This window comes from Pipistrellus kuhlii, unplaced genomic scaffold (assembly GCF_014108245.1).
Source record: "Pipistrellus kuhlii isolate mPipKuh1 unplaced genomic scaffold, mPipKuh1.p scaffold_m20_p_120, whole genome shotgun sequence".
In the NCBI taxonomy this organism is placed as follows: Eukaryota; Metazoa; Chordata; class Mammalia; order Chiroptera; family Vespertilionidae; genus Pipistrellus; species Pipistrellus kuhlii.
This window is the reverse complement of record NW_023425428.1, coordinates 129,753-154,499: the sequence shown is the minus strand read 5'-3', so window position 1 is coordinate 154,499 and position 24,747 is coordinate 129,753. Positions and strand designations below refer to the sequence as shown.

General features: G+C 59.8%; 1 protein-coding gene across 16 annotated transcripts in view; it reads right to left on the bottom strand.

The window, feature by feature from the left end:
- Window positions 1–24,747, bottom strand: part of EP400 (E1A binding protein p400) — a 55,598-nt gene that overhangs the window by 18,932 nt on the left and 11,919 nt on the right. For 8 of the 16 annotated variants that reach the window (XM_045580306.1, XM_045580307.1, XM_045580310.1 and 5 more), the window contains 25 exons: window positions 20,782–20,872; window positions 19,550–19,657; window positions 18,660–19,042; window positions 17,834–18,127; window positions 17,012–17,197; window positions 16,572–16,712; window positions 16,041–16,119; window positions 15,057–15,106; window positions 14,733–14,790; window positions 14,337–14,426; window positions 13,012–13,119; window positions 12,115–12,308; window positions 11,723–11,900; window positions 10,540–10,676; window positions 9,400–9,569; window positions 9,020–9,194; window positions 8,801–8,937; window positions 7,398–7,584; window positions 6,953–7,119; window positions 6,051–6,220; window positions 5,265–5,495; window positions 3,521–3,685; window positions 1,901–2,056; window positions 1,138–1,232; window positions 669–940 (listed from right to left, as the gene is read on the bottom strand). In XM_045580306.1, coding sequence (XP_045436262.1) covers window positions 669–940; window positions 1,138–1,232; window positions 1,901–2,056; window positions 3,521–3,685; window positions 5,265–5,495; window positions 6,051–6,220; window positions 6,953–7,119; window positions 7,398–7,584; window positions 8,801–8,937; window positions 9,020–9,194; window positions 9,400–9,569; window positions 10,540–10,676; window positions 11,723–11,900; window positions 12,115–12,308; window positions 13,012–13,119; window positions 14,337–14,426; window positions 14,733–14,790; window positions 15,057–15,106; window positions 16,041–16,119; window positions 16,572–16,712; window positions 17,012–17,197; window positions 17,834–18,127; window positions 18,660–19,042; window positions 19,550–19,657; window positions 20,782–20,872 — 4,022 coding nt within the window. The remainder of the gene's footprint in view (window positions 1–668; window positions 941–1,137; window positions 1,233–1,900; window positions 2,057–3,520; window positions 3,686–5,264; window positions 5,496–6,050; window positions 6,221–6,952; window positions 7,120–7,397; window positions 7,585–8,800; window positions 8,938–9,019; window positions 9,195–9,399; window positions 9,570–10,539; window positions 10,677–11,722; window positions 11,901–12,114; window positions 12,309–13,011; window positions 13,120–14,336; window positions 14,427–14,732; window positions 14,791–15,056; window positions 15,107–16,040; window positions 16,120–16,571; window positions 16,713–17,011; window positions 17,198–17,833; window positions 18,128–18,659; window positions 19,043–19,549; window positions 19,658–20,781; window positions 20,873–24,747) is intronic. The other 8 variants (XM_045580308.1, XM_045580314.1, XM_045580315.1 and 5 more) reach the window with 4 other exon arrangements.

The window sequence follows — 24,747 nt, the reverse complement described above, 5'->3', positions numbered from 1 at the left end:
CAGTGGATAGAGTGTCAGCCTGCGGACTCAAGGGTCCCAGGTTCGATTCCGGTCAAGGGCGTGTACCTTGGTTGCAGGCACATCCCCAGTAAGGGGTGTGCAGGAGGCAGCTGATCAATGTTTCTCTCTCATCGATGATGTTTCTAACTCTCTACCCCTCTCCCTTCTTCTCTGTAAAAAATCAATAAAATATCAATAAAAAATCAATAAAAAACAAAACAAAACGCAGAGCTCTGAAAACAGAGGCCTTAGCACCAGGACCCACCCTTGCTGCGGGAAGAAAAAGACTGTCTGTTTCTGACAAAACTGCGGTCCTGCTGCCCGCCCGGGGGACTGGGAGGCCGCACTGTCCCATGGCCTCCCATGGGACACCCGGGCTGCTTCTCCATGGCCACCCGGGCTCGGAGACGACCAGATGTCCTCTGGCCGGAACCAGGAACGGGTAAGACAATGTCCGCAGCCAGGAAAAGACACGGCGGGACCTTCAATGTCCATGAGCAGTGAAAGAATCCCCTCTGCAAGGCCACACGCTAGCGCCAGCTCGGTGACGCCCAGATAAGGCACAGCCACGGAAACAAGATCAGGGGTCAGCAGGGCAACAGGCAGGGCAGGGGGAGGGAGGAGGGCAAGGCGAGCACACGGGGCCGAACGCAGTGACACCACCTCACCTGTCAATCACGTCCTGGAGGGACTCTTGCCGTTGAGTCTGTGTCAAGATCAGGTCCCGCAGAGCGTCTGAGGCCGGTGGGTAGACACCCGCTGGCCGGGCCCCCTTCCCAGGCCTGCGCCCCAGAACTCCGAGCCCCGAGCCCCGGTCTCTGCCGGCCAGGGAACAAGCCGCCAGCAGGTCTGTGCCGTAGACGGGGGCGCGGGAGCACCGCCGCTCGTTGACGGAGCAGACCTGGTCCAGCCGCTCCTTCAGAAGTCGGGTCTTGTCCTCCTGCATCACAAAGTGATGGAAATGGCCCGTGAGAAGCAGAGGCCAGCCGGCGGAGCCCAGCAATTATAGAGCCCAGGTTCACTTCTTTTACTAAAAAAGTATCTTTAAAACAAAGGGTACATAATCTGGCAACGTCCTCCTGAAGGCGCTCAGCAGCACTGCCAGGAGCACCACGCACGTGGGGGAGTGCTCAGTACCTGCGTGGGCCCCGCGATGGGAGAAGCTGGTTTGGAGGTCATTCCAGGTTCTCCTACTGTCAGGGGGTTGACCGCCACTCGACTAGGCACACCAACTACAAAACAAAACCAAGGCTGGAAACAGCTCTGGGCGCTGCACACGCCCCCCAGGTCGGCGTCGCCTCTCCCTGCACGTTTCACCTGCGTGGTCAGAGCCAGTGTTCTGAGCAGAGCACCAGGCTCTCTCCCCGTGGCGAATGCCCCGCGCCATCCTCACGGCCCTCACGCCGGCACAGCGGCCACCGGGCCCTGCCCTTCCTCAGCACAAGGCGACCCCCACATCGTCAGGCCCGCCGCTGGCCGACAGGCGTGTGCTCGGGGACGGCTCAGGGGCCTAGTTAGGGGCACTGGGGAGAGTCGCAGTGACTGGGAGGAGCGGGTCCAGGGAGCAGGAGGGCCCTGGCGGGAAGCAGGCTGTGGACAGGCAAGAGGAAGAACTGACTGTCTCATACCGGGAACCTGCCTCATGGTCTGTCCCGGGGGAAAGCTAGCACCAAAACAAAAACCTAAAGTGAGTGGAGGCTGGTGAGAGTCAACCAACAATTCTGAGAACCAACAAACAAGGAAACCGAGTGGACACCGCTGTCCGTGGAAATGAGATGTGGCCACGGCAGGTCCGTCAGGGTCCGAGGCCCCACAGTCAGGTCCTAAAGGCCTTCCGTTCCCTTCGCGGGAGAGCCAAAGGCAGCTCCACACCCAGCCTGTCCCAGCCCAGAGCACCTACCTGTTGGGGCCGCGGGAGCGGGGCCTGGGCCGCTGGCCGGGGGCTTGCTTCCCAGGGCGCTCAGGGCACCCGCCTGAGACACGGTCTGCATCACCATGGGGCCAGGAGGGCGCAGGTAGGACTGCCCGGGGGCGGACACGATCTGAAGGACACTGCCTGCAATCACACGTGTGCGAGGACGATCAGCCACGCAGGTGCCTTCACCTCAGGTCACACCCACAGGCCACAGACCTAATCTCCAAAACCAAACCTGCTCCCACGTGGCAATGTAGACCTCAGTTACTTGTAGAAAAAGGAAAACACTTCATTTGCAATGAAAGTAACTCCAAGAAACAGCCCAGCTGGCTGAGCGGGGACCTACGAACCAGGTCACAGTTTGATTCCAGGTCAGGGCACGTGCCGGGCTGCAGGCTGATGTCTAGTAGGGGTGTGCAGGAGGCAGCCAATCAGTGATTCTCTCTCATCATTGATGTTTCTCCCTCTCTCCCCCTTCCTCTCTGAAATCAATAAAAACTAAAAGGAAAAAAATGTCATTTTTCTTAATGTCAAAAGAGAGCTTTCCGGTTTCTAGAAATTCCTAGAGATCTGGGGCAATGCCAGGGGCACTTGCTCAGGGTCTGTCACGTCTGCTGGAGACCCCAAGTCCCAGGTGGAGGTCTCAGCTGCCTGGTCACAGGCTGGTGCTTGCCGACCCGTCAGCTGGATGAGGAAACAGCTGATGTGCCTGTTAAGTGCAGATGTGGTGGCTCTGCGTAAGGAGCTGGCACTCCACCTCTGGTGTGACTGTGTCTCTCCACAGCCTCGCTCTGCAGAGACCTCCCCCGTCCACAGACACGGGGCCACCAGAGACGCCTCGCCCCTTCGACCAAAGCACGGGAACTAGGGTGTTACACCAATGGAGCCGTTTCTTCGCTGCAGGCTTCCTAGAGGCCCCCACTCTGGCCTTTCACAGCCGAGAGCCATGGGCGTGTGCTGGAAGGGGCTGTGATGACACCACCCTGGGTCCCAACCCACAACTGAGAGGGACCCACACGACTGAGCTGCTGCCTGTGGTCCCTCAGGACTAACGTCAGCATGCACCTCCTCTTTTTCAAAAGCAGCCACTCCACAGACATCGCGTGGCCACAGGCGGGAGCTCTGGCGGGAGTTATCTGCAGTCTGTGAGCATAGCACCTCCCATACAGACTGTGCGCATGGCCTCTTAGGACAACTCACACTTCACAGTAAAACCAGAAAGCAGCAAGTATTTCCATCTTGGTTTTGAAAATAGGAAACTTTTACCAAAGGGTAGATCGTTTACTGATTGATTGATTTCAGAGAGGAAGGCAGAAGGAGAGAGAGAGAGAAACATCCAGGATGAGAGAGGATCATGGGCCGGCTGCCTCCTGCACGCCCCCTCCTGGGGATGGAGCCCACCACCTGGGCCTGTGCCCTGACTGGGAATCATCCGTGACCGCCTGGTTCACAGGTCGACGCTTAACCACTGAGCCACGTCGGCTGGGCACAGGGCAGATGTTTTAAATGACTGCCGTCTCCTGAGCCTGTGCCAGGCCTGGGCAGCCGGGAACACACATCGCTCGGCACTCGCGCCCCGCGGCCCGGCCCCCCGGCACGGCTCACCTTGCAGCTGCAGGGGCTGGCCGGCGGTGAGCTGCCGCAGCTGGCTGTGCGACAAGGTGAACTTGTTCCCCTGGAACTGCAGCGTCACCGGGGTCTCGGGCTGTGCCACGCGGCTCGGCGGCCCTGCGAGCGAGGCCAGCTGTGCTATTTTGACCACCTCGCCACCTGAGGGGACACAGGAGAGGGAGGGAACTTCTGTGGGAGGGCTCCCCCGGGACACTGTCTGTCACGGAGAACGACCTCGGCAGTGAACAGTGTCAGAAAGCAGTGACGGCGTTTGCAGGAAAGAGCGCTCTTCACAGGAAAGAGAAGGAAGGTGAACGTCAGACGGCACCAGCTAACTCCCGCAGCCTGACTGTGGGGACTGTAAGGACGCAGGATCCGCACTACGAAGGGCGGCCAGTGAGCCAGGGCCACCCTCACAAGAGCAGGGCCTCAGAGCCGCCCCGCCACGCAGCTGAGCTGGGGAGGGAGGGTCTGCCAGCACAGATGGAGGCGTGACACCGTAGTCAGTATGAAACGTTTGGGCTGGAGCTTCAAGACCAAAGCCCCATCGCAGGGCACGCGGGGCCTGATCGGCAGTGTTTACTGTCAGGAAGCGCTCAGAACCTTTCTGTGGACACGGACTTGGGCGGAGTCACATGCGTTTAGTTCAGAAAGGCTGTAGCTGCGCAGATTAAAGGTTTTCTGCCCAGTGGTTGATATCTGAGTCTAAATGCTCCTAAGAAAATCCATGGCAGAATTGTTAGTGTGAAGGTGAAGACAGTCAGCAGATGAGAAGACACCCAGTCTCTGTGCACAGGACCGTAAGGACAGGGCGTGAAAAAGGAGAGGCAGAGAGTGGTCCCCCGAGCCCTCGAGGCCACCACACGGAAGTTGGCGTGTGGACAATGCCCAGGCTCAGCCACAAAAGCCCGTCCCAGGCCATGAAACACGTCCTGCAGGCAGGGGCCCGTGGTGACTGCGGCCGCAGCGAGGAGACGCAGCCCCAGCCTGAACGTGGGCCCCCAGAGGCTCGGCACAGCCCGTCCTCCCACAGCGAGGGTTCGAGGCAGCACCTAAGAGACGAGGCAGCTGTGCCAAGGAGGGCCCTTTCCACAGCAGAGTGGACAGAGTCCACGTGAAGTTTGGAAATACGCTAATCTCACTGGTCACAATGAAACACTCTACTGAAGTCTGTAATAAAAGAGTAATACGCTCATTAGACTGGATATCCTTCCGGACAAAGCTGGGGCTGCGAGGGCCGAGCCCCTTGCACGAATGTCAAGCACCGGCCTCTAGTACTTAGTGAAAGTGACATCTTAGTCACTGAACCATTGTAAAATGTCTCAGTTGAGCAATAACTCGTCTCGGGTTTAGATCTGGTAACGGCGAGAGAGGAAAAGGAAGTCCTGGCTTTAGAAACGACCACGAGGCCCACGACTCTCCAGAAAGCGACTGCTTTTCCATCCCCAGCTGACCTTGCCCCGGCCCGGAGCCCGGCTAACAGTGAGGGAGGCACGAAGCTCAGAGTGAGTGGGAGGAGAGCAGAGCTGACGGACGGGATGGTCAGGAGAAAAGACAGAGAAAGGACAGGCCCTGGGCGCTGGCCCTGGAGACTAGGGCCGGAAAGGACAGCAGGGCCACAGCACGGCGAAGCAGTGCCGGCGTGAGGGCACAGAGTGGACAGCAGGCTCATCACACTGCCGGTCCGAACACAGCTTCCTGGGAAGAGGCAGAGCCCGGGAGAGGCGAGGCCACTTACTAGGCAGGCGCGCCTGGGCCTGCGAGGTGAGAAGCAGCCCCGGAGGCAGCGTGCTCTGCCCGGCCGGGTGCGAGGGGGCCTGGGGCTGGGGCTGGGGCGGGCCCAGGGCGGAGGCCTGGGGAGCGGTCTGAGCCCGCAGTTTCGCAGGATGGGCTGGGCTAGGAGCCGTGCTGCAGGTCGAGGCGGCCTGGGGTCTCGGAGCACCGGTGGGAGCCTGGGGGGCTGCTGCTGCTGCAATCGACAAGGGTGGTTTGTGCAGAGCTGTTAGAGGTTCTCATGGCAATGCAGTACTTTAACCCGACTTTCAAAGCAATAAAACCAACATTTCACACTGTCTCTCAAGTGAGCAGCTCTCTCTAAAAAGGAGTGAAGGCCAATGTGGTCTGCAGACAGAGTGTGATTTTTTATCCGTTTACCTTGGCGCGAACCAGCAGCCTACACGGAGCCCTTCCTCAGTGAGTGGAGTTAGAAGTCAGCATGTGAACCCCACAAAGGCACACACAGAGGCGGCACCGGGGTGCTTGCACGAAGCCGCGTGCACATGGCAGGACCCGCTGGCGGTGGGGACAGAGCAGGGAGCGAGCACAGCAGGCGCTGCCTCGGAAGCCTGCACCGCGTGCCCTCTGCGAGCTCCCGGCGCACCTTGTGGCCAGCACACAACTCACTGAGCACGCAGCACCTGTGACACCGGCTGAAAGCCGTAAGCAAGCCTCCAACTCGTGAGGGCTGCACAGGTCTCTTCAGGGAGCACCCCCGTGGCACACACGCACCGCACACAGGACACACCTTTGGCATCCGGGTTGGCAGAGAAGGTGGCGATGGGCGGCCGTCCTCGAACGTGGCTCTGTGGCGTGGCAGTGGCCGCCGTGGAGGTGGCCGTGCGGGGTAGGTGTGTGCTGGGGAAAGCCACCGTGCGGCCCTCGGGCTTCTGGCCGTACTGCACAGGCTGGAACAACCTGGACGCGTGGGACAGGAAGACACGCAGCTGCAGCGCAGACTGGGGAGCACCCGAGCGCCCGGAAGTCACACACAGAGCAGCAGCAAGAATGGCTGCCCGTGTGCAGGATCGACTGTCTCTGAAAGGCTGGCTTCCCTTCGCCCCATGGTTAGCTCAAGCCCAGGTCTTGGTCTCTTTCCAGCCCAGGACCAGCCTCTCCTGAGCCACTGGGTTTGCTCGTCCTCAGATGTTCTGCCCATTCCAGCCTCAGGCGCCTGCAACACGGCCGTCCTCCCAGCTGTCCCTTCCTTCGTCAGGAGGAGCCCTAGCTGCCGCCGGCCCACACCACCCTGCAGCGCCCTCTGCCCTCGCTCCCCAACACCTGGCCATGCAGCTACCCCACCCGCCCACCAGGTTCAATCCAGCCCGACCACTGGTCCCAGCTCTTCCCACGGACCCCTCCCACATCCTAACACTTCCTAAGGACGGTGAAGGACCACTCCTCTGCGGGCAAGAGCCACGTGTCCACACTCCCCACCTCCAGGGAGCCGCTCAGGGAGCAGAAGCCTGGGCAACGCCAAGCAGACAACCAAGCAGGCGACTGGCCTCTTCTCACAGCCTGGAGCCAGGGACTCATGGGAAACTCCAACCTGGTCCCAAGCCTCCCAGTGCCACTCCCACCCCACAGCCCAGGGGCCGGTTCAGGACCCGCCGGGCCCAGCCAGGCCAGATGGTGAGCCACAGGCCACACCTGCTGGGCTTCAGCCGGACCGCCGGGGGCCTGCTGGGCGGGGGCGGGGCGGCGAAGAGCTCCTCCATGTGCTTCCGCGTCACCCTTTTCCTGCACAGTAACTCGGCCTCGCGGCGAGTCGTGGTGTTTTCCAAGCCAATGAGGTCGAACACAGAAAGGTCGGCTTCCTGGGGAGGAGGAGGAGACGGCTGTGAGACAGCAGGAGAAACCTGGACGAAGAACCCACGTCACCTAGCAGACAGGAAGACCAGCCTCGCTTGGCCCAGCTCTCCGTCGTGTCCACGCCACACCCCTTCCCAGAGTCCATCAGCACACGCCATGCTGAGGAAGCCGCCCGAGGCCAGCACCAGGCACCGACGCTACGTCCAGGGGAAGACACGGCAGAGGCTGCTCGGTGCTGCCGTGTCAGGACCCAGGGCACACCTCCCCCCAGGTCCCTCCTCACCTTCCAGGCGTCCCTGTCGAGCGCCTTCAGCACCAGGGAGGCCAGGCGGAGCTGCAGCGGCCCGGCCGAGAAGGAGGACTGCGGGAGCCGGGGCTCCAGCAGCCCAGGGTGATTGCAGATGCGCTGCAGCCTCAGCAGGATGCTCAGCACGTTCACAAAGTGCCCGCCCTTCAGCACCTCCTGGGTCCTGCTCGGAGACACGAGCCCTCAGCGTCGGCTCTGCTCGGCCCAGACAGCGACGCAGGTCCACCCCACGCTCGGCGCCGTCACCACCTGGGACCCGGTTCCTGTCTCACCACCCTCAGGCTCTCTCCCCAGCCCTGCGGCAGTACGGGGAGCCAGAACGCTGGGGAGGGTCAGCAGGCCGCAGCTCCCGGGCTCAGCGGGCAGCGGGGATGGGGACGCTCCAGGGAGCAGGCAGCTGAGTGTGGCCTGTCCCTGGGGACTTGAGGTCCCGCTGACACGTCCGGCCTGGTGAGCAGCCAGTGGGCCATCTGACAGAAACACGGGAGCCTGATCTGAAAGCCACGGCCTCTCAGGCCAGCGAGGCTGGACTATGGGTGATTCTCCTCAGCTCCTGTGGGGAGACGGCTGCTGTGATTACCGAGCACAAACGTGTTTATCTAACATCGTCAGGACCTTCCCTCTATGCTCAGTGTTTTTTAACTTAAACTCGGGAAAATGAACAGGTGGTGGAAGGAGCCAAACAGGTCGTGGCAGAGGGTCAGGAGAGAAACGAGGCCCACACTCTCATCCACGCAGGTGCAGGCAGCACAGAGCCCAACCGTGGCTCACGTGCCCGCGGCTTCAGCTCCCCCAGTCCAAAGCCACCACGTGCCAAGTTCTAGAAGTAAGCTCGGCTAGGTGCTATGCTGCGTGCGGCGCTGCACAGCATGCTGACATCTCTCCTGCTGGGGTGTCGGTCCCCGCTTTGTCCATGTCTCACGCTGTAGACACTCCTGCCTGGCAGTCACTTGGGCAGACTGTCCTGGCACTGCAGCACGTGTTCACAATGCCCTTGTCTTACTTAAAATGATGCCACAGAGAGAGAGTGTGAACATTACTTAAAATGGCCAGGTGGGACCGCCAGCGAGCCGCCGTGCTCCTCTGGGGGAAGGGGGCGTTCTCACTCCCTAGGGGAAGACACGCGCCGTGTGGGAGGGTCTGAGTGTGGGAGGGTCTGAGGTGGAGCCGGCATGAGCCCTCCTGCCGGGACTGTGTGGTCTGCTGTGGAGTCAGCCTGAGGCTCCTGCCGCTCCAGGCGGCCCTGGCACGCTCCCCTGCGATGAGGGGGGCGGCTGTGCGGCCGTCCTGAGGCCATGCTGGTCAGGACGTGTCTCCAGGCGAACAGACATGGGGTGCGGCCGGCTGGGTTCACCGGGGCACCAGCCAGGTGCACTCACCCCGGCTGCAGGATGACGTCCTCATACAGGGCTTTCTGCCGGCTGGTCAGGCGGCACTTCAGCACGTGCTCGTACCTCCTGGTCAGCTGCTTCTCCACGTCCCTCTTGGTCCTCCTCAGGATGAACGGCTGGGTCACCTGGGGACGGAGACGCTGTGGTTGGCCTCGGGGAGAACATCGTCCATGGCGCTGTGGTCCCTGCACCCCAGGCCGCACGTACCCGGTGCAGGCGGATGACCACCTTGTGGTAGTAGTCCTGGTTCTCCTCGGTGGGCGCCTTCAGGGGGACGTGCAGGTAGGGCCGGGAGAGGCCGGGGATGAGGAAGTGCACCATGGTCCACAGCTCCAGGAAGGTGTTGTGCAGCGGCGCGTCGATCAGGAGCAGGCGCTGCTGGCTGCAGGGGAGACAGACACGTCTGAGAGCCCTGGGACTGCAGGTCTGACCAGCCAGGACGGCAATTCTACGGGTCACTGTGCGTCCCGGGGCCTGACGGCATGGCTGACTAAGGCACCCTCTGGTGTCCCTGAGGGAGGGACTGGACGCGGGCCGTTTGTGTCAGTGAACCCTCTGCCCGCCCCCCACGCCCGGGGCAGGCAGACCTCTGCAGGGTGAACACGGCCTCCCAGTGCTGCTCGCTCAGGCCCTTCACGCACTGCATCTCGTCGATGACCAGGCAGCGCCAGCGCACCCGCGCGAGGGCCGAGTAGCCCCGGAAGAGCTGCTTGTAGGACGTGATGCAGACGTGGAAGCTGTTGCGCTCGGCCCACCCCTGCGGCACAGAACACAGGCGTCCCTCCCTGTCTGACAGCTCGCTGTCTCGCACAAGGCAGGCCCTTCCTCCGAGCCTCCAGCACGTGTGTGGGCGCGCGCAGAGGGGGGCGGGCACGGACGATGACTGAGCAATAGACGACCCAGGAAGGACGGCTCTCGGCGGCCATGACCTGAGCGAGGCCAAACGCTCGCTGGGGCCCTCGGAAAAGCGTGTCTACGCTGCCACCGGCTGCATTATAAGCTTTACAACGAGTGACCCGACAGCCAACAACAAACTGCACCGGGGTGTCCCTTTTTCAGCGAGTGCTCCTCCGCGCGTAGCCCGATCCACACGCCCCTACGCACACCCAGGCCTCCGGACCGGGAAGCACCTTCTCCTCTCGGTCTGAGCGCCCACGGCCTGCAGCTCACAAGGGCCACAGCTCTCACCGCAGGGCGTCAGCGCCCGAGGAAACGCCTCCCTTTCCAGGGAGGGACGAGAGGCCTCCACACGTGGGCCTTTCCGAAGCGTGTACACCCAGCCCTCCCAAGGCGTGTACACCCCGCCCTCCCGAGGCGTGTACACCCCGCCCTCCCAAGGCGTGTACACCCCGCCCTCCCGAGGCGTGTACACCCCGCCCTCCCGAGGCGTGTACACCCCGTCCCCCCCAAGGCGTGTACACCCGGCCCTCCCGAGGCGTGTACACCCCGCCCTCCCGAGGCGTGTACACCCCGTCCCCCCCAAGGCGTGTACACCCCGCCCTCCCGAGGCGTGTACACCCGGCCCTCCCGAGGCGTGTACATCCAGCCCTCCCGAGGTGTGTACACCGGGCCCTCCACGCAAGGCGGTCGATGCTGTCAGGAACTGCAGATCTAGAAAGACCTGGAGGCTGTCAGTCACAGTAATTATACTAAAAGCACATTGGAATGTGCCTCGTGCAAATTAAGACGGTCTCTTTCTGGTCTTGCTCGCATTTGAGCTGAAATACCTGTCTCTTGGCTTTGAGCTCTCGGTGGCTGCCCACATACATGAGGGTCTTGAGCCCAGGACACCAGCGCTTCAGCTCAAGCTCCCACTTGAGGACGTTCCAGCTCCTCACGATGACCAGGTGGGGGCCCCAGTTGCCTGCAGCGGGGAAACACAGCCCTTCCTCTCAGCCACGCCGTCCTCGCCAAGTCCGGGCACTGGCACGTGCTGTGTGTGCGGCGACCCGGGTGGGACAAGCAGCCGTCCAGCGGGTGAGGGGCCTCTCCCCACCACGGCTCCTGGACTCGGATGGCGCCTCCCTCCCTCACGCCCAGCAGCCATGATGCAGCCTGACTCTCCAGAGGCACTCAGCAAAGGGGGGTTGGATGGGTAGTCGCCAAATAACACGGACACTTATTCAGAAACGTGGCAAAGCCCCCGGAGCATGGGGAGGAACCCGTTTACAAGGACCAACGCTCAGGAAAAAGCAGTAAGCAGCCCACAGCCCTCAGAACCCAAGGCCCGTCCCATCCCCGGTGGCACTCCCACAGCACACACTACTCACGTGTGGCTTCCGACCTCCAGCCCACACACACGCCCAAACATCCCAAAACACGTTTCAATTCATTCCTCTAAAAACAGCCTTCTTAAGCTGTCAGAGTATCACACACAGCAGACCAAGTCTGTGTCAGAAACAGAGCACAACCCCGTGAGAAGACGGAGCAAGAGGCTTGGAAAGATGTCTCAGCCCACCTGACAGTCACGGCTGGTCAGACACAAGGCGCCACTGACCACACTCGAAAGCACCGCCACGAGGAGCCGAGCTGAGCAGGCCAGGAGCCCACGGCCTCCAGGGCTGGCTCAGGAGGCGGCTGGCGATGCAGAGGCTGACGGCGGCGAGGCGAGTGGTGCGGGATGTTCCCACCACCCCTTGGCGGCACCAGCTCACCCGTCTGCTCTGCTCTCCGCACACTGACGGGCAGCAGGGCTCAGGGAGTCACAGAGCCCGGGGAGGAGACATGCTCCCGCCCAGTGCTGACTGGGAAGGAGTCTCTCGCTCATCTGTACAACCTGCTGCCTCAGGGTCTGGGCCACAGCCCGCAACAGCCCAGGGCAGAGAATACAGGCACCCCTGACCCTCGCTCAGCCAGACACTGGCCCGCACTTGAGTCTCGGCAACATGCGCTGTTCCCACAAGCTCCTACCTTCATTGCAAGCGAGGTGGGCAAAGAAGGCGATGATCTGCACCGTCTTGCCCAGCCCGGCCTCGTCCGCCAGGATGCCGTTGAGGTTCTTGCGGTAGAGTTTGGCCAGCCAGTCCAGGCCGATCATCTGGTAGTCCCGGAGCGAGCCGTGCAGCAGGGGCGGGACGCTCAGCTTCACCTGCGGGACAGACGGGCCGTGAGTGCTGCTTAGACGACCTGAGCCTTGTCTCCAGACTGAACTCGCGGCAGGCGCATGGGAAGCGACTGGAGAGCTGTAGAAAGCCCGCTAAGCACCAGGGAGAAGGTCAGAGTTCACTTTTCCGGTAACGTGTGCAGCCAGGCAAGCGCTCTGTGGGAGCAGGAAGCTCCCGTCCCTCCCGCCAGGCGCTCACCGTGGTGCTGATGCGAGCACTGCCCTTGGGCAGGATGCCTTCGGCCACGGCGGTCACCTCCGCGATGTCCTTCGTGTGAGGCTTCCCGGCGCCCATCCTCTCGGCGGCGGCTTTGAACTGGTCCATGATGAACAGCGAGTCGATGAGCACCACATCCCGGTGGCCCTCCTGCTCGCCCGGGCCGTCGTCCGCATCTGCGGGCAACGGGGAGGGGTTGCAGCAGCCTTCACGGTTTATCAGCCTCCTTAACACTGGGAAGAGCGGGCAGGACCCAAAGGCTGCACACACAGAACCAAGTGCCATCTTTTCGTTCTGACCACTTCACACGCCTAAGAATGCTCTCTGTGAGGAGAGAAAACTTACGGAGCCACAACCCGAGGCCACTCTGGAAGCCCTCCGTGAACTGGAGGAGGTCTCGCAGCCATGGGATCTGCTGGGTCCCTGACTACACGCACCTCCCAGGCCAGCACATCGGGGGCTGCCGGGCCCCCAGGCCTGCAGCCCAGGTCCTGACAGCGCCACTCCCACCCCAGGCACGTGACTAAGGACCGGAACCAGCAGTGACAGCAGCAGGGCAGAGCTCCTGGTCGTCTGCGTGTGTTGGGATGTCTAATAAAAGTAAAATAGACTTCTTAAAGCAGGTGTGTCACATAGCACAGCCTGAATGTGATGACAACCTTCCTACACCTGGAGAAAATAAACTGCTCACAACCTGACCAAGTGCTCCGATGACTGCGCCAAGCTTATTTTTAAAAAAGGAAAGGAAAAAAAGGAAGCACGGAATTCAATAAAATGCTCTTCAGTACAGAATTACACAAGCACCAGACCGAGGGTGCCAGCTGCCGGCCTGGCTCTGCAGTGAGCTGCTGAGAGCCGAGCCCTGCGGGCGGGACAGACCTTCTTCCTCACTCGTGTCCTCGCCGCCGGGCGGGGGCTGCGGCCACTGGAAGCTCGGCAGGAAGGCGCCCTCGTACAGCTTCATCAGGTCGATGAGGGGCAGCTCCGCTGGGAAGGCACAGAGGGAGGTGTCACGCTCTATCGAAGACATGCACATGAGCATAAACACAAGCATTTCAGCCGATACAGGAAAGGCATCCTTACGAGCTAGAGACCAAAAGAGTGTCGTGTGTGTTTTTATTTATTTTATTTTTAAAAAAATCAATCTTTATTGTTCATATTATTACAAAGGTTCCTCATTTTCGTGTGTGTTTTTAAATATATATTTTATTGATTTTTTACAGAGAGGAAGAGAGGGACAGAGAGTGAGAAACATCGATGAGAGAGAAACATCGACCAGCCGCCTCTTGCACACCTCCTACTGGGGATGTGCCCGCAACCAGGGTACATGCCCTTGACCGGAATCGAACCTGGGACCCTTCAGTTCGCAGGCCGACGCTCTATCCACTGAGCCAAACCGGTTTCGGCTCATGTGTTTTTTCAAATAAATGAGGTTGGCCAATTCTACTAAACCTAAGGACACTTGTACACCAAGTTACCACAGGAGACTGAAATGGGGAAAATGCAACACATACACCTGATGAGGAGTGGGTGTCCAGGACACACAGCATCACCTACCAGTCAACACGGAAAAGAAAACCCCAAACCAGAACAGGAAGAGACGTGTGTCTCACCCCGACAGACGGACAGGCTGCAGTGGGACCCAGTGCACCCGAGGCGGGCAGCTGGCGGCAGCCGTTCTACCCAAACACAGCACAACCGCACCAGCTGCCAGCTGCCACGCCCTCCGCCCGCTCCTCCACTCGGAGCGCAGGACTGGGGCCCACCAAACCGCCCACAGTCAGTCTGGGCAGGCAGGTGCCCGTGGCTACTCGCCGTGAGAGCCAGTGAGTGGACACAGCACATGCCAACGTGAATGCAGCTCGGCAGAGGCAGAGAGGAGCCGAGAGGAAAGGCCAGTGTGTGAACTACAGCAGGACGTTCCCGTGAGGCTCCGACACTGGGAGGGAGCAGTGTGCTCAGGGGGCACAGTGCGGGCACAGAGCTGCAGGAGGGAAGGACGCGAGACCCAGAACGCAGTCCTGGCGGGGAGCAGGGAGAGGGAGGCGGGGACGAGGGGAGGCGGTGGCACTCCGCACTCTGCGCTCGGCAGCATGGCTGGTGCCCGGGAGCTCGACGTGCTGTTGTTGTTCGGCCTTGCACAGACTCCCACGCTCTCCTCCTGACTCGGTGTTAGCTGCACGTGGGCAGGAGGCCCAGCCTACCTTCCATGGCGAGATTGGACAGCTCCGTCTGGTGGTCCACGGCCCCTTCGTTCGCCTCCTCCTCTTCAATTGTCTCCTCCTCGTCTTCCGCTGCAATGGTGACGGTCAGAGCCACGTCAGCGAGGCAGGGCGCCCGCCAAGCACTGCGAGGCTCCAGACGACACCTCCCAGCACCGGCCTCGGCCCCTGGCCGGCTCCCTCCCATCAGCGTGGATGGTGTCTCCTCCCTCGCGAACAGGACGCACCCTCAGGCCTAGGCTCTCCCTGCTCCCCAGGCAGCGCCTCATGCCTTCCCCACAAAGCCACTGCCACCGAGGCCCTGGCTGGCAGAACCCCAGTGGCTCTTGCTCGTGGTTCCACGAGTGGGAAGCCTGCCGTGCGGGCGCCAGGACAGACCTTCGTCATCAGTGAGGGACGTGCTCGCCTTCCGTTTCCGTCCGGGGGCTCCCGGGTCCTGGAAGGACAGAGATCGCCAGCTGTGATCTTAAAGCCCCGGTCGGCAACCCAAGCAGGGATGTGCTGGGTGTGCCTCAGAGGGCCTGGGCCGGGCCCCATGCTGCTGCACCTCACCCACATCGCCAAGGTAACGCCCCTGCGCCCGCACTACAGAGAACCGCTCTTCCCGGGAAAGGGAGTGTCTCCCAGATAAGAGCAGGAAGCTCCTCGGTACAGACTGACCCACACGCTCCCCACACCGGCCAGCGACAGCCCGGAACTCACCGGAACACTTTCCAGCAGCACATCAGGGCCCTTGGGTCTCGGCTCCTTCCCTAGAGAGAGAAGTGCTGTGACCGCGCTCACCACAGCGGAGGAAGTGCCATTCTGCACCGCGTCAGGGGCATCTCTGCCAGTCCAGGCCCCGCCCACTGACATCCCCGCCCACTGACATCCCCGCAGAGCAAACATCCCCGCGCGTCCCCCGCCTCCTGGTGACCCGGGGCGATGCAGAGCCAGCCCACTGCCACCCTCACTGGGGCCAGGCAGCCCCCAGCCCTCAGCACCGAGGCCTCGGAGGAGCCCAGCCTCCCAGGTCCAGAGGAGACAGGAGCGACCAGCACTGAGACCTCGGAGGAGCCCAGCCTCCCGGGTCCAGGGGGAGCAGGAGCGACCAGCACCGAGGCCTCGGAGGAGCCCAGCCTCCCGGGTCCGGGGGGAGCAGGAGCGACCAGCACTGAGGCCTCGGAGGAGCCCAGCCTCCCGGGTCCGGGGGGGAGCAGGAGCGACCAGCAAAGCTCCCTTCTTCTGTCTGGTCGCGCAGCTGTGACCTCAGCAGTCACCCCCACCCAGTTTCCACACCAGGAAGATGGGAGTCAGTGTCCCACCCACCCACCCGCCCTGCCCCTGCAGTGCAGCAAGGCCGTGCACTGGCTACACCCAGGGCTCCAGGCCACACACCTCTGGGAGCCCACCTCCCTGTCCGGGAGCCAAAGGAGACAGGCTCAGACCTCAGCGTGGGAGAGCGGGGGAGTCTGTGCAAGGCCGAACACCAGCACATCGAGCTGGCCAGCCCGGGTTCTGGTCCAGCAAAGCCCAGGAGAATGGAAACAGCGGCAGAGCAGCGCCCGAGGGCAAGGGGACCACCAGGCGCCACAGCTCGCGCAGCCGGGCAGGCAGCCTCCGGGAAGCCACCTGCCGCCAGGTGCCGGTGAGCGCGGGGCTGGCCGAGCGCAGCCCGAGAGAGGGAGGCTTCATGGAGGGCCATACCTTTCCTGGAGACTTCCTGCAAGTGCAGAGCCTTCTTCCTCCTCTCCTCTAACTCGACTTGAAGTTTGATTTCCACAACCTGAACACAAGAGTCAGCACAGAGGCACGAGTCCGCAGGTTAACTGGCTCCAGAATGCTCAGTGGTGGGGAACTCACACGCAGTCTGCAAGCACCACTGGCCGTCGCCCTGCCGCTGCAGTAACTGCACCTGCCCCGTCCCGCCAGGTGCTGAGCGCAGAGCGCTTTAAAGAGCAAGCGGAGCGCGCGCCGCCCTCTGGAGAGCAGCTCCTTGGGGACCGGCCAGCCCTCCGAGGAGCCAGGGGCAGCCTCCGGGGACGATGGGCCCACGCAGCACCAGCAGCAGCCCCGCGTGTCCACACGCCCACGCACAGCCACCAGCAGAGAAGAGCCCTCCTAAGAGCTGCAGCCGAGGGCTAAGCTGGCGGGACCCCCCGCACGCTCCCTCCTCAGCGCTCGGCCTCGTCGCCAGCCCCAGCAGTCCAGGTCTGGACCGTTCAATGCGAGGCTTACCTGTTCGATATTGGACCAGAAATACTCTATTTCTCTGGCAGCCGAGGCGGCGATGCGCCTCAGCCGGCTCTGCTCCTCCCTCTGGCCCCGCTCTTCGCGCAGCTTCCTTTCCTCGTGGTGACGCACCACCGTCCTGACGAGCTACAAAAAGGACACAAGGTTCCTTCTTCCTTAAAGTGTCATTTAAAATAAAAATGACTTCAGAGTGAGGAAGGGAGAGGGAGGAAGAGGAGAAACACCATCGGGTGTCTCCTGCACGTGTGCCTGAGGGCCAGCCTGCCCCCTCCAATGCACAGGGCGGCACGAAGCTTCTCACGCTCTCAGCCAGGACCACAGCCTCCGAGGGGCGGCCGTGCTCCGCGGCCGTCAGTGCTGGGGGGGGAGACCAGGCTCCCCGCTCACCCACGTGGACGGTGACCCAGGGCTCCCCGCTCACCCACCTTCTTGGCAGCAGCCACCTTCCACCGCCGCTCCTGGGCGAAGTCGGTGGCCATCCACTGCATCTCCTCCAGCAGGTAGTCCCAGTGCGCCCGTGGCCGGGGGGCCTCCTGCAGCTTGGGCAGCCGCCGCAGGGGCCACAGGCCTTCCTTCCTCAGCTCGGCTATCCGCTGGTGGATGTGGTTTTCCTGGGGGGAAGGGAGCACAGGATCGGTGACTGCGTTCCCACAGGCGTGAGGCCTGCTCTGCGGCAGTCTCAGCAGCAAAGGAAAGGGGAGACTGGGACCCCAGGTTGGAAGCACGGCAGGTGACTGGAGCCTCAGAACACGTCACACCCCCGTTCACTCGCCAGGAAACCTCACAGGCCTGGCATCTGCACTGACCCACTGGCATCGGGGAGACAAGGAACACTGGCCACAGACCACTGGGCTAGATCAGAGCCCACTGTTTTTGTTTGTTTCTTTTAATTAATTCCTTTAAATGAAGTGGAACAGACAACTGCTGCATCTGATAACAGCAAAGACCTCTGGCTGGCCGTGACCCTCACCGACCTCGGGCCCGTGCACGGTCCCCCCGCCTCACGATACTCGCCACGTCCTGGCTCTCATCCACAGCCGCGAGGACAGCAGCCCAGGCTGCTGACTTCAGAAAGAGAAGACCACACGAGTCTCCCTCCTCCAGGACAGGGTCACAGGACTGGCTTCAATCACGGTCCCTGGCCACAAAGCAGCCAACCACCCTCACTGCCAGGCGTGCAGCTCCAACTGCTGCCTCCCAACCTGAGTGCAGCCACGTGTCACAGGACGAGGGCACCAGCCCCTCACCAGTGCCATCTGTTCTGCCAGCTTGTCCTGAGAACCGTCTTGGGGTGCAGCCGCATTCTGAGCTGGGCTCTGTGGTTTTGGGGGGGCTGACACAGCTGCCCCTGGGGACCGGGAGGTGACTGGAGACAGAGACTTGCTGGCTGCTGAGGAGGGTCTATTCACCGGGGAGGCCCGTGCTGGCGAGGGCCCTGGGCCGGAGCCACTGCCGGGAGCGATGGACGAGGTGGAAGAGGTGGGCGGGGGCCGAGGACTGGGCTGTGCAGGGTCTGTGGGTGGTCTTGCGGATGCCGCCATCTGGTGGGCAGAAAAGAGGTAACAGGTGAAGGCAAGCCATGGCACCCCCATCCAGCAGCACACACAAACTAAACCCCGTCTGCAGCCTGTCACTAAGATCCCACTGTGAACAGTGCCTATCCATGCTGTCCCGTCTCAGCCTGTCCTTTCCCAGCCTCTTCTCTGTATCTTCTGCATTTCCCTGTGTCGCTGGGTCCCAGTTGGGAACTCCCCTGGACATGTCTACAGAGTCAGGGCCCGGGCTCAGGGGAGCCTGGCCAACGGGTAGGAGCAGTCTCATCTCCCCAACGGCACCCGGGCGCCTGCCCCGCCTCGGCCTCCTGGGCACATCCAGTGGCACAGTGGCTACAAGCACCTCCGCACGCTCTCTGCTCTGAGCAAGGCAACCAGAACCATCTTTTCCTGATGATTCAGCAGGGACAACCCGGTCACCAGCATCCTTGTTTACAAACACACACGTCTCAGCTGCGGCTGGCTGACCTGCCACACCTGCCCTGTCCCCTCCACCCCGCAGAGCCCGCGGTCAGAGTACCTGCGGCTGGGACGGCGGCGGAGGGGCCTGCATCTGCGCCTTCCCGGGTATGGGGGCGAGCAGGGCCGGCTGTGTGCCCTGCAGGGCCACGGGGAGCTGGCTGGCGGGGGGCACAGGGACTGGGGTGCTGGGCTGCTGGGCCTTTGTGGCCACGTGCAGCTGTGTCGGCGGCTCCCCCATCGGCGGCTGCGGCGGGTACTGCAGCGTGGGTGGCAGGGGTGCAGCGGGGAGGCCGGCCGGGGGCAGCCTGCCGGGCAGTGGCGGTGGAGGTGTGTGCAGGCTGGCGGCATTCTGTACTGGAGGCCCTGTCGATGGGTCATACTGCTGCTGGCTTTGCTTCTGTCCGGCCAGCTGGGCGGCCTGTGGGGCGGGAGGCATCCCTCCTGCAAGACAGGAAAGACCCACCAGCACTGACTCCGAGCTCGCAAGCATTCGCCACGGTCAGACGTCACCTCCCAGGGCTTGACACAGACCCATCCCTCAGAATGACCGCGCCATCGGGAAGTTTAACTGGCGGGAAATCTGAGTCATAGCAGAGTTAATGTTATCAATAAGCACACGCAGAAGGACAGAAGGCACTGGGCCTTTGCAAGGTAGCACCAAGCAGGACAGCACTGAGCAGCCACGGGGTCCCTAGGCAGCAGCAACTAGGAAACACAGGAGTGGAAACTGAGAGAAGCTGAGGACAAGGACACAAGGGGCTCCGTAAAGGGACAGGAGCTAGTCTCCGGGGTCTTCACACTGTGCCACCACAGCTCAGACACCCGAGTTCAGGAGCCACTTCAACCAGGCCAGCTCAACTGCACGTGTCCTAGTCTGCGCGGGCGGTAGGCCTCTGCATGCCCTCCTCTGAGCTACCGGACGGAGCTGGCTCTGACGCTGGGTCTTACCTTGAACTGTCGGCATTAACTGCTGGAGAGGAACTCCTGTATTCACCCCTGGGTGCTGGAAAACTACCCCTTGGTGACCCACTTCAAGTCGAGGTCGTTTAGACTGCTCTAGAATAATTTTCAGAAAAGGTGCAGTTTGATGTAAAAATAAAACCACAAAAGTAGTAGAAAAAACATGTGTACGTGTTTTTATAATATTTGAACAGGGAGACCTTTCTATGCATGAACCAAAATCCAAAAGCCATAAAAGATTGATAAACATAATTTCTTTTCATTAAAGATGTGCAAGTATAAGAAAAGGCACCATGAAAAGGCAAAGGTCAAGCAACATCCTCAGAGACAACATCTGCAGCACACGATGGGCACAGGCTGGCTGGCTGGCCGTCAGAAGCTCTCACAGGTGACACGGAAAGGATGGAGCCAGACAGACACGGGCAGAGAACACGGCTCGCAGAGGGAAGATCCGTCACGGTGAGAGGGGAAAGCACCCAGAGGTTGTTCACGAGATCAGAAATTGGAAGGCAACCGACCGTCTCCGACACTTAAGTGCAAGTCGCCCTGATCCAGCCATTTCATTTCTAGGAGTTTCCCCTTAAGATATCCTGACACCCTGGCCGGTCAGAGAGCGTCGACTTATGAGCCAGGAGGCCAGGGTTCGATTCCCTGTCAGGGTACATGCCCAGGTTGCCAGCCTGATCCCCAGAGTGGGGCTTGCAGGAGGCAACCAATCAATGAGTCTCTCATCACTGATGTCTCTCTCTCCCTCTCCCTTCCTCTCTGAAAGTAATAAAAACATATTTTTTAAAAAGATATACTGATAAACTTGTAGGAAAAAATATGAGACTAGTGTTCAGTATGTTGAAAGCACCAGAAAAAAGGTGGTACTGACAAATGAACACCAACCAGGTCTGACGGATAAAGAAAGCACTGCCTATGCGATGGATACCATGCAAATGGTTTTACATTCAGTCATGGCATGAGGACTAGAAAGCCCAGCAGTGCACCTAAAAATCAAAACAGACACACCCATGTGACTGATGAGCTGCACCTTCAGCACACGTGAACATGCACATAAATACTCCCTAAACGGAAGTTAACTTTAAAGCAGAGAAAAACGAATCAGCACCACGCTCTGCAGCGTTCACAGTTGAGACCACGTGGCCGTGAGCTCTAAGTCCCACTGAGAAGCTGCTGGGCCCGGGGCTCCTGAGTCCTGCCCAACCGTGACATACCTGCCGGGGGTCCCGCCTGCTGCCTCTTAAAGGGGTCCGTCTCTATCGCACCGCCAGCCCCTGCCACCAGGGTCCCTGCGAGGGCTTGCTGCTGAAAAGAAATTAAAGAATCAGATTTTGGTCATTTAAGTACATTACAAGGATAACTAAAACTATCATAATTACCCTGAGCATTGACCTTATTTCTTTTTAATAAAAGAAATATTTTATCTAGCCAATGTATTTAAATATACATATGCAATGTATATTTCTGTGAGTAATCTGAAGTTCTGACTTACCTCTGGGAGGAAAAAGGACTTGTAAAAGATCTATCGCTCTGGTTTTAAACGAACCTACACGAGCTGGTGTGCACCCAGCACAGCAGGGGGCTGCTGCGGGACCGGGGAGTCTGAGGTGGACTCCGGCTTAGCCCCCTGGCCCGTCACCCTGCCTGTCATCACGTACCCCCAAACAAAAGCTGAATAATGAAAAGAAAGGGTAGGACTGGTTTCCTATAGGAAAATGACACGAAAACCCCCATTAGTAAGTAGGATTAACTTGCATCTCCCAGTGGTGTTTGGAAAGTGGGCCCTCCGTGATGTAGTGAGTGAGTGAAACAGGTCTTCGTAAATGTCTGCAGGAAAGCCGCTGGCCAAGGCCGAGTGCAGTCTGGCGCCTGCGCCTTCCATTACCTCTGCACCTCACCTGCAGGGAGGCTGAACACTAGGACGATGTCTAAGAGCTGCTCATCGCTAATTGTTCTAGTAGCTCAGTGACGGTCACTCTCCTTAGGGAGGCGTTTTAAATGAAAAGTCACAAATGCCTGAAGCTGCTGCTCCATGAGGGGCGGCTGGCCCCGTGGCCCATGCAGTGGACATAACCTGGCTGTACCCGCCAGGCCGCAGGCCACTGCCTCCCAGAGGATGGCTCAGAGTGACTAGAAGGAGAGGCAGTGCCCAGTTACATCTAAGGAAGACGATGGAGGGGAGGTGGGAGGGAGAGAGAGGGCAGAAGAATGGTGTGAAAATCAGGTGATGTGTGAACGGTGGTTATCTCTGGGGACAGAATTACAGGGATTAATCCATCTTCTGTGTGTACGTGCACCTTCCTAATTTCCCAAATGTTTCACCATGAACCTGCATTACTTATCAGAAGAAGGGTTTGTTTTGTTTTTAATAAAAGGAAGTGAGAAAGGCTCTGTGTCAAGTCCGTCCTACTGGACCAGAAAAACTCCCAACACACACAAACTCCAGAAGAAACCGAACATCAGGAACAGCAGACAGCCTCAGGGACGGACCTGGAGCCTGCAGGACTGAGGGGACGCGCCGGCCACGCTGCCTGCAGATCACGGGGGCAGGGCAGGACGCCACAGGGAGAACGGAGACCTGCCACAGGACCGTCTGCCCTCTCCATCGGCGCTGCTGCCCCCGGAACCCCGCCGACACGAACACCGCCAACGCTCGGGAGACGGGGTGCGTGCTCCAACGCAATCGCCGCGGCTCACTGTGCGAGAAAAGCACCCTGCCCGTCACAGCCTTCGAAATCCAAGTCCAAACTGCTCCAAGGCACAGAGCAACAGGAAAGCAGGAGCCACGCTCCAAACCACCGCCGGACAGCAAACAGACGGCCCACGTGCTGGGACTGGGCAGCGAGGATCTGCCAGTGGCTTCAGTAACTACACTGGGACATAAAGGAAGCATGTCGCAATGGAGGACAGAAGAAAAGAACAGAAAACCAAATGGAGGTTCTAAACCTGAAAACTAAATTATCTGAAATAAAAATAAAAATAAAAAAAACACTGGAAGGCTGGATAGCAGAGTGGGTGGGGTTAGTGAGCTGAGACAGTCTCAAGAGAGGGCCAGAGGCCTGGACCTGAGACACGCTGGGGGCTTCAGTCACCAGGACAGCAAGTGTTGCTCAAGGGAGGCACAGACCAAGCCGAGGGACCCTATAGGTGCACCGTCCATCAGGGCCGGGGAGGGACCTCAGGAGGGCCCCAGGGTGTGTCCAGCCCATCTTGCTCAGTCCTCATCGGCCAGACCCAGCAGCAAGCTAACCAACCAATCGACTGTCTGCCCCCTGGTGGTCAGTGTACATCATAGCGAGCAGTTGAGTGGCCTTAGCATATCATTAGCATATTACGCTTTGAATGGTTGAATGGCCAACTGGTCAACCAGACACTTAGCATATAGGCTTTTATTATATAGGATATCCTATATACAAAAGGAACGAACATATGTATGTAACTCTTAAAGCACAGTAAAGTTAATCAGAATTTAAATGGTGGAGTGTGGATGTTCACTGAGGACTCCAACTTTTCTCTCTGCTCAACATTTTTCACAGTAAAGTGCTGAGGAGGAACATGGAAAACCATATACAGAGCTGAGAAAGTATGACAGGGCGAACCCATGGAGTCGTCACCGGGCTTAAGAAACAACCTATGCCTTGGAGATGCGAGCCTGCGGGCGCCCTGGACCACCTGGGCCGGTGCTGCCCCTGACCGGACACTTCCTGTGCGGTGCCTCCCCTGAGTGCTGGGGTCACGCAGCACCTGCTGGCTCTGCTGCCCAGTGAGCTTTCCCTGAAGAGAGTCCGCACAGGCCTCTCCTGGCACCCTCCCCTGCCCAGGAGCGGCACCGGGTGCTGCTGAGACCAGCCCTCGCAGCACCCCATGGTGCGACGGACGACTCCCGTCAGCACTCCTCTGCCGAGGGTGCACGCTCGCTGGCCAGTGCTGCTGGCGGTGGGCATTTCGGTTCTCTCCAGTCTGGGGCTACACTTATAGACCAGGCTTTCTGGTGCACACACGTGAGTGACCTCAGAGCTGCTGCCGGCCAAAGGGTTTGCCCACGGTCGCCTCCTCCACGCCCACTCCCGTCAGAAGGGATGAGAATCGCACCGATCACATCAGCTTCTGTCCAATGTAGGTTTTCCGGCCACGCGGTGAGTGTGACCGAGGCGCCTTCAGCAGCCTGCGGGCCCTCCCTCGTGCTCGCACCTGCCCGTGCGCCACGCTCCGCGAGGCACTCAGTAAAGGTGCCCAGAGCCAGCTCTGAGCCTCCAGTCTAACAAATCTATCTCCCTCTGCACCAAACTCACAAGCAGCACCTGAGCACTGGGTTCGAACTCGTTTCCCCACCACCAGGAGGCAGGCTCCTCAGAGCAATGCCCGGGTCGGGCTGCAGACAGGAAGGTGCCCAGCGAGCCTCGGGATCTTGTTCCGGAAAGGAAGTGCCCACAGGAACGTGCGCAGAGAGCGTCTCAGGGAAGGGGTGTCGGAAGTGCCCAGTGCCCGTGTGGAGAGGGCTCCAAATGGCCGTCACACAGTTTGGGCATCAGGACAGCGCAGGGGACTGGGCAGCAGAGGCCTAGCAGGGGGCACCAGGGGGTGTGGCCTAAGTGGGCATCTTGAAAGGCACATGGGTTACATGGGCACTTGTCACACCTAAGTTGTATCCACTCCCTGCTTATAAACGACCTCAATACCCATAATTCACCTTTTCTGTAGACCAAAAAGAAAAACATCACAAGATCATGTGAACAGATGCAGAAATTGCATCTGACAAAATCCAACATCCATTCATGATAAATAATATAATTAGAGGAGTTTCCTTACCCTGGTAAAGGACACCTACAACATCCATAGCTAACATCAGACCTAATGGTGAAAGACTAAATGCTTTTCCGCTGAGACTGGGAAGAAGGTAAGAATGTCTGTTCTCACCACTCCTATTCTGGTCTTTGCCAACGCAATAAGGCAAGAAAAATAAGTAAACATATAGATAGGAAAACAAAAAATAAATCCTGCTTTCTTTGCAGACATGATTCTCTCTGTTGAATATATTATGGAATCTACCCAAAAAGCTCCTGAAACAAATAAATGAGTTTATCAAAGTTGCAGAATACAGGTTCAAATCATCACCTGTATTCCTATATATAGAATGTCCCAAAAAAACACACAAAAAAAACACAAAAAAAGTATACACA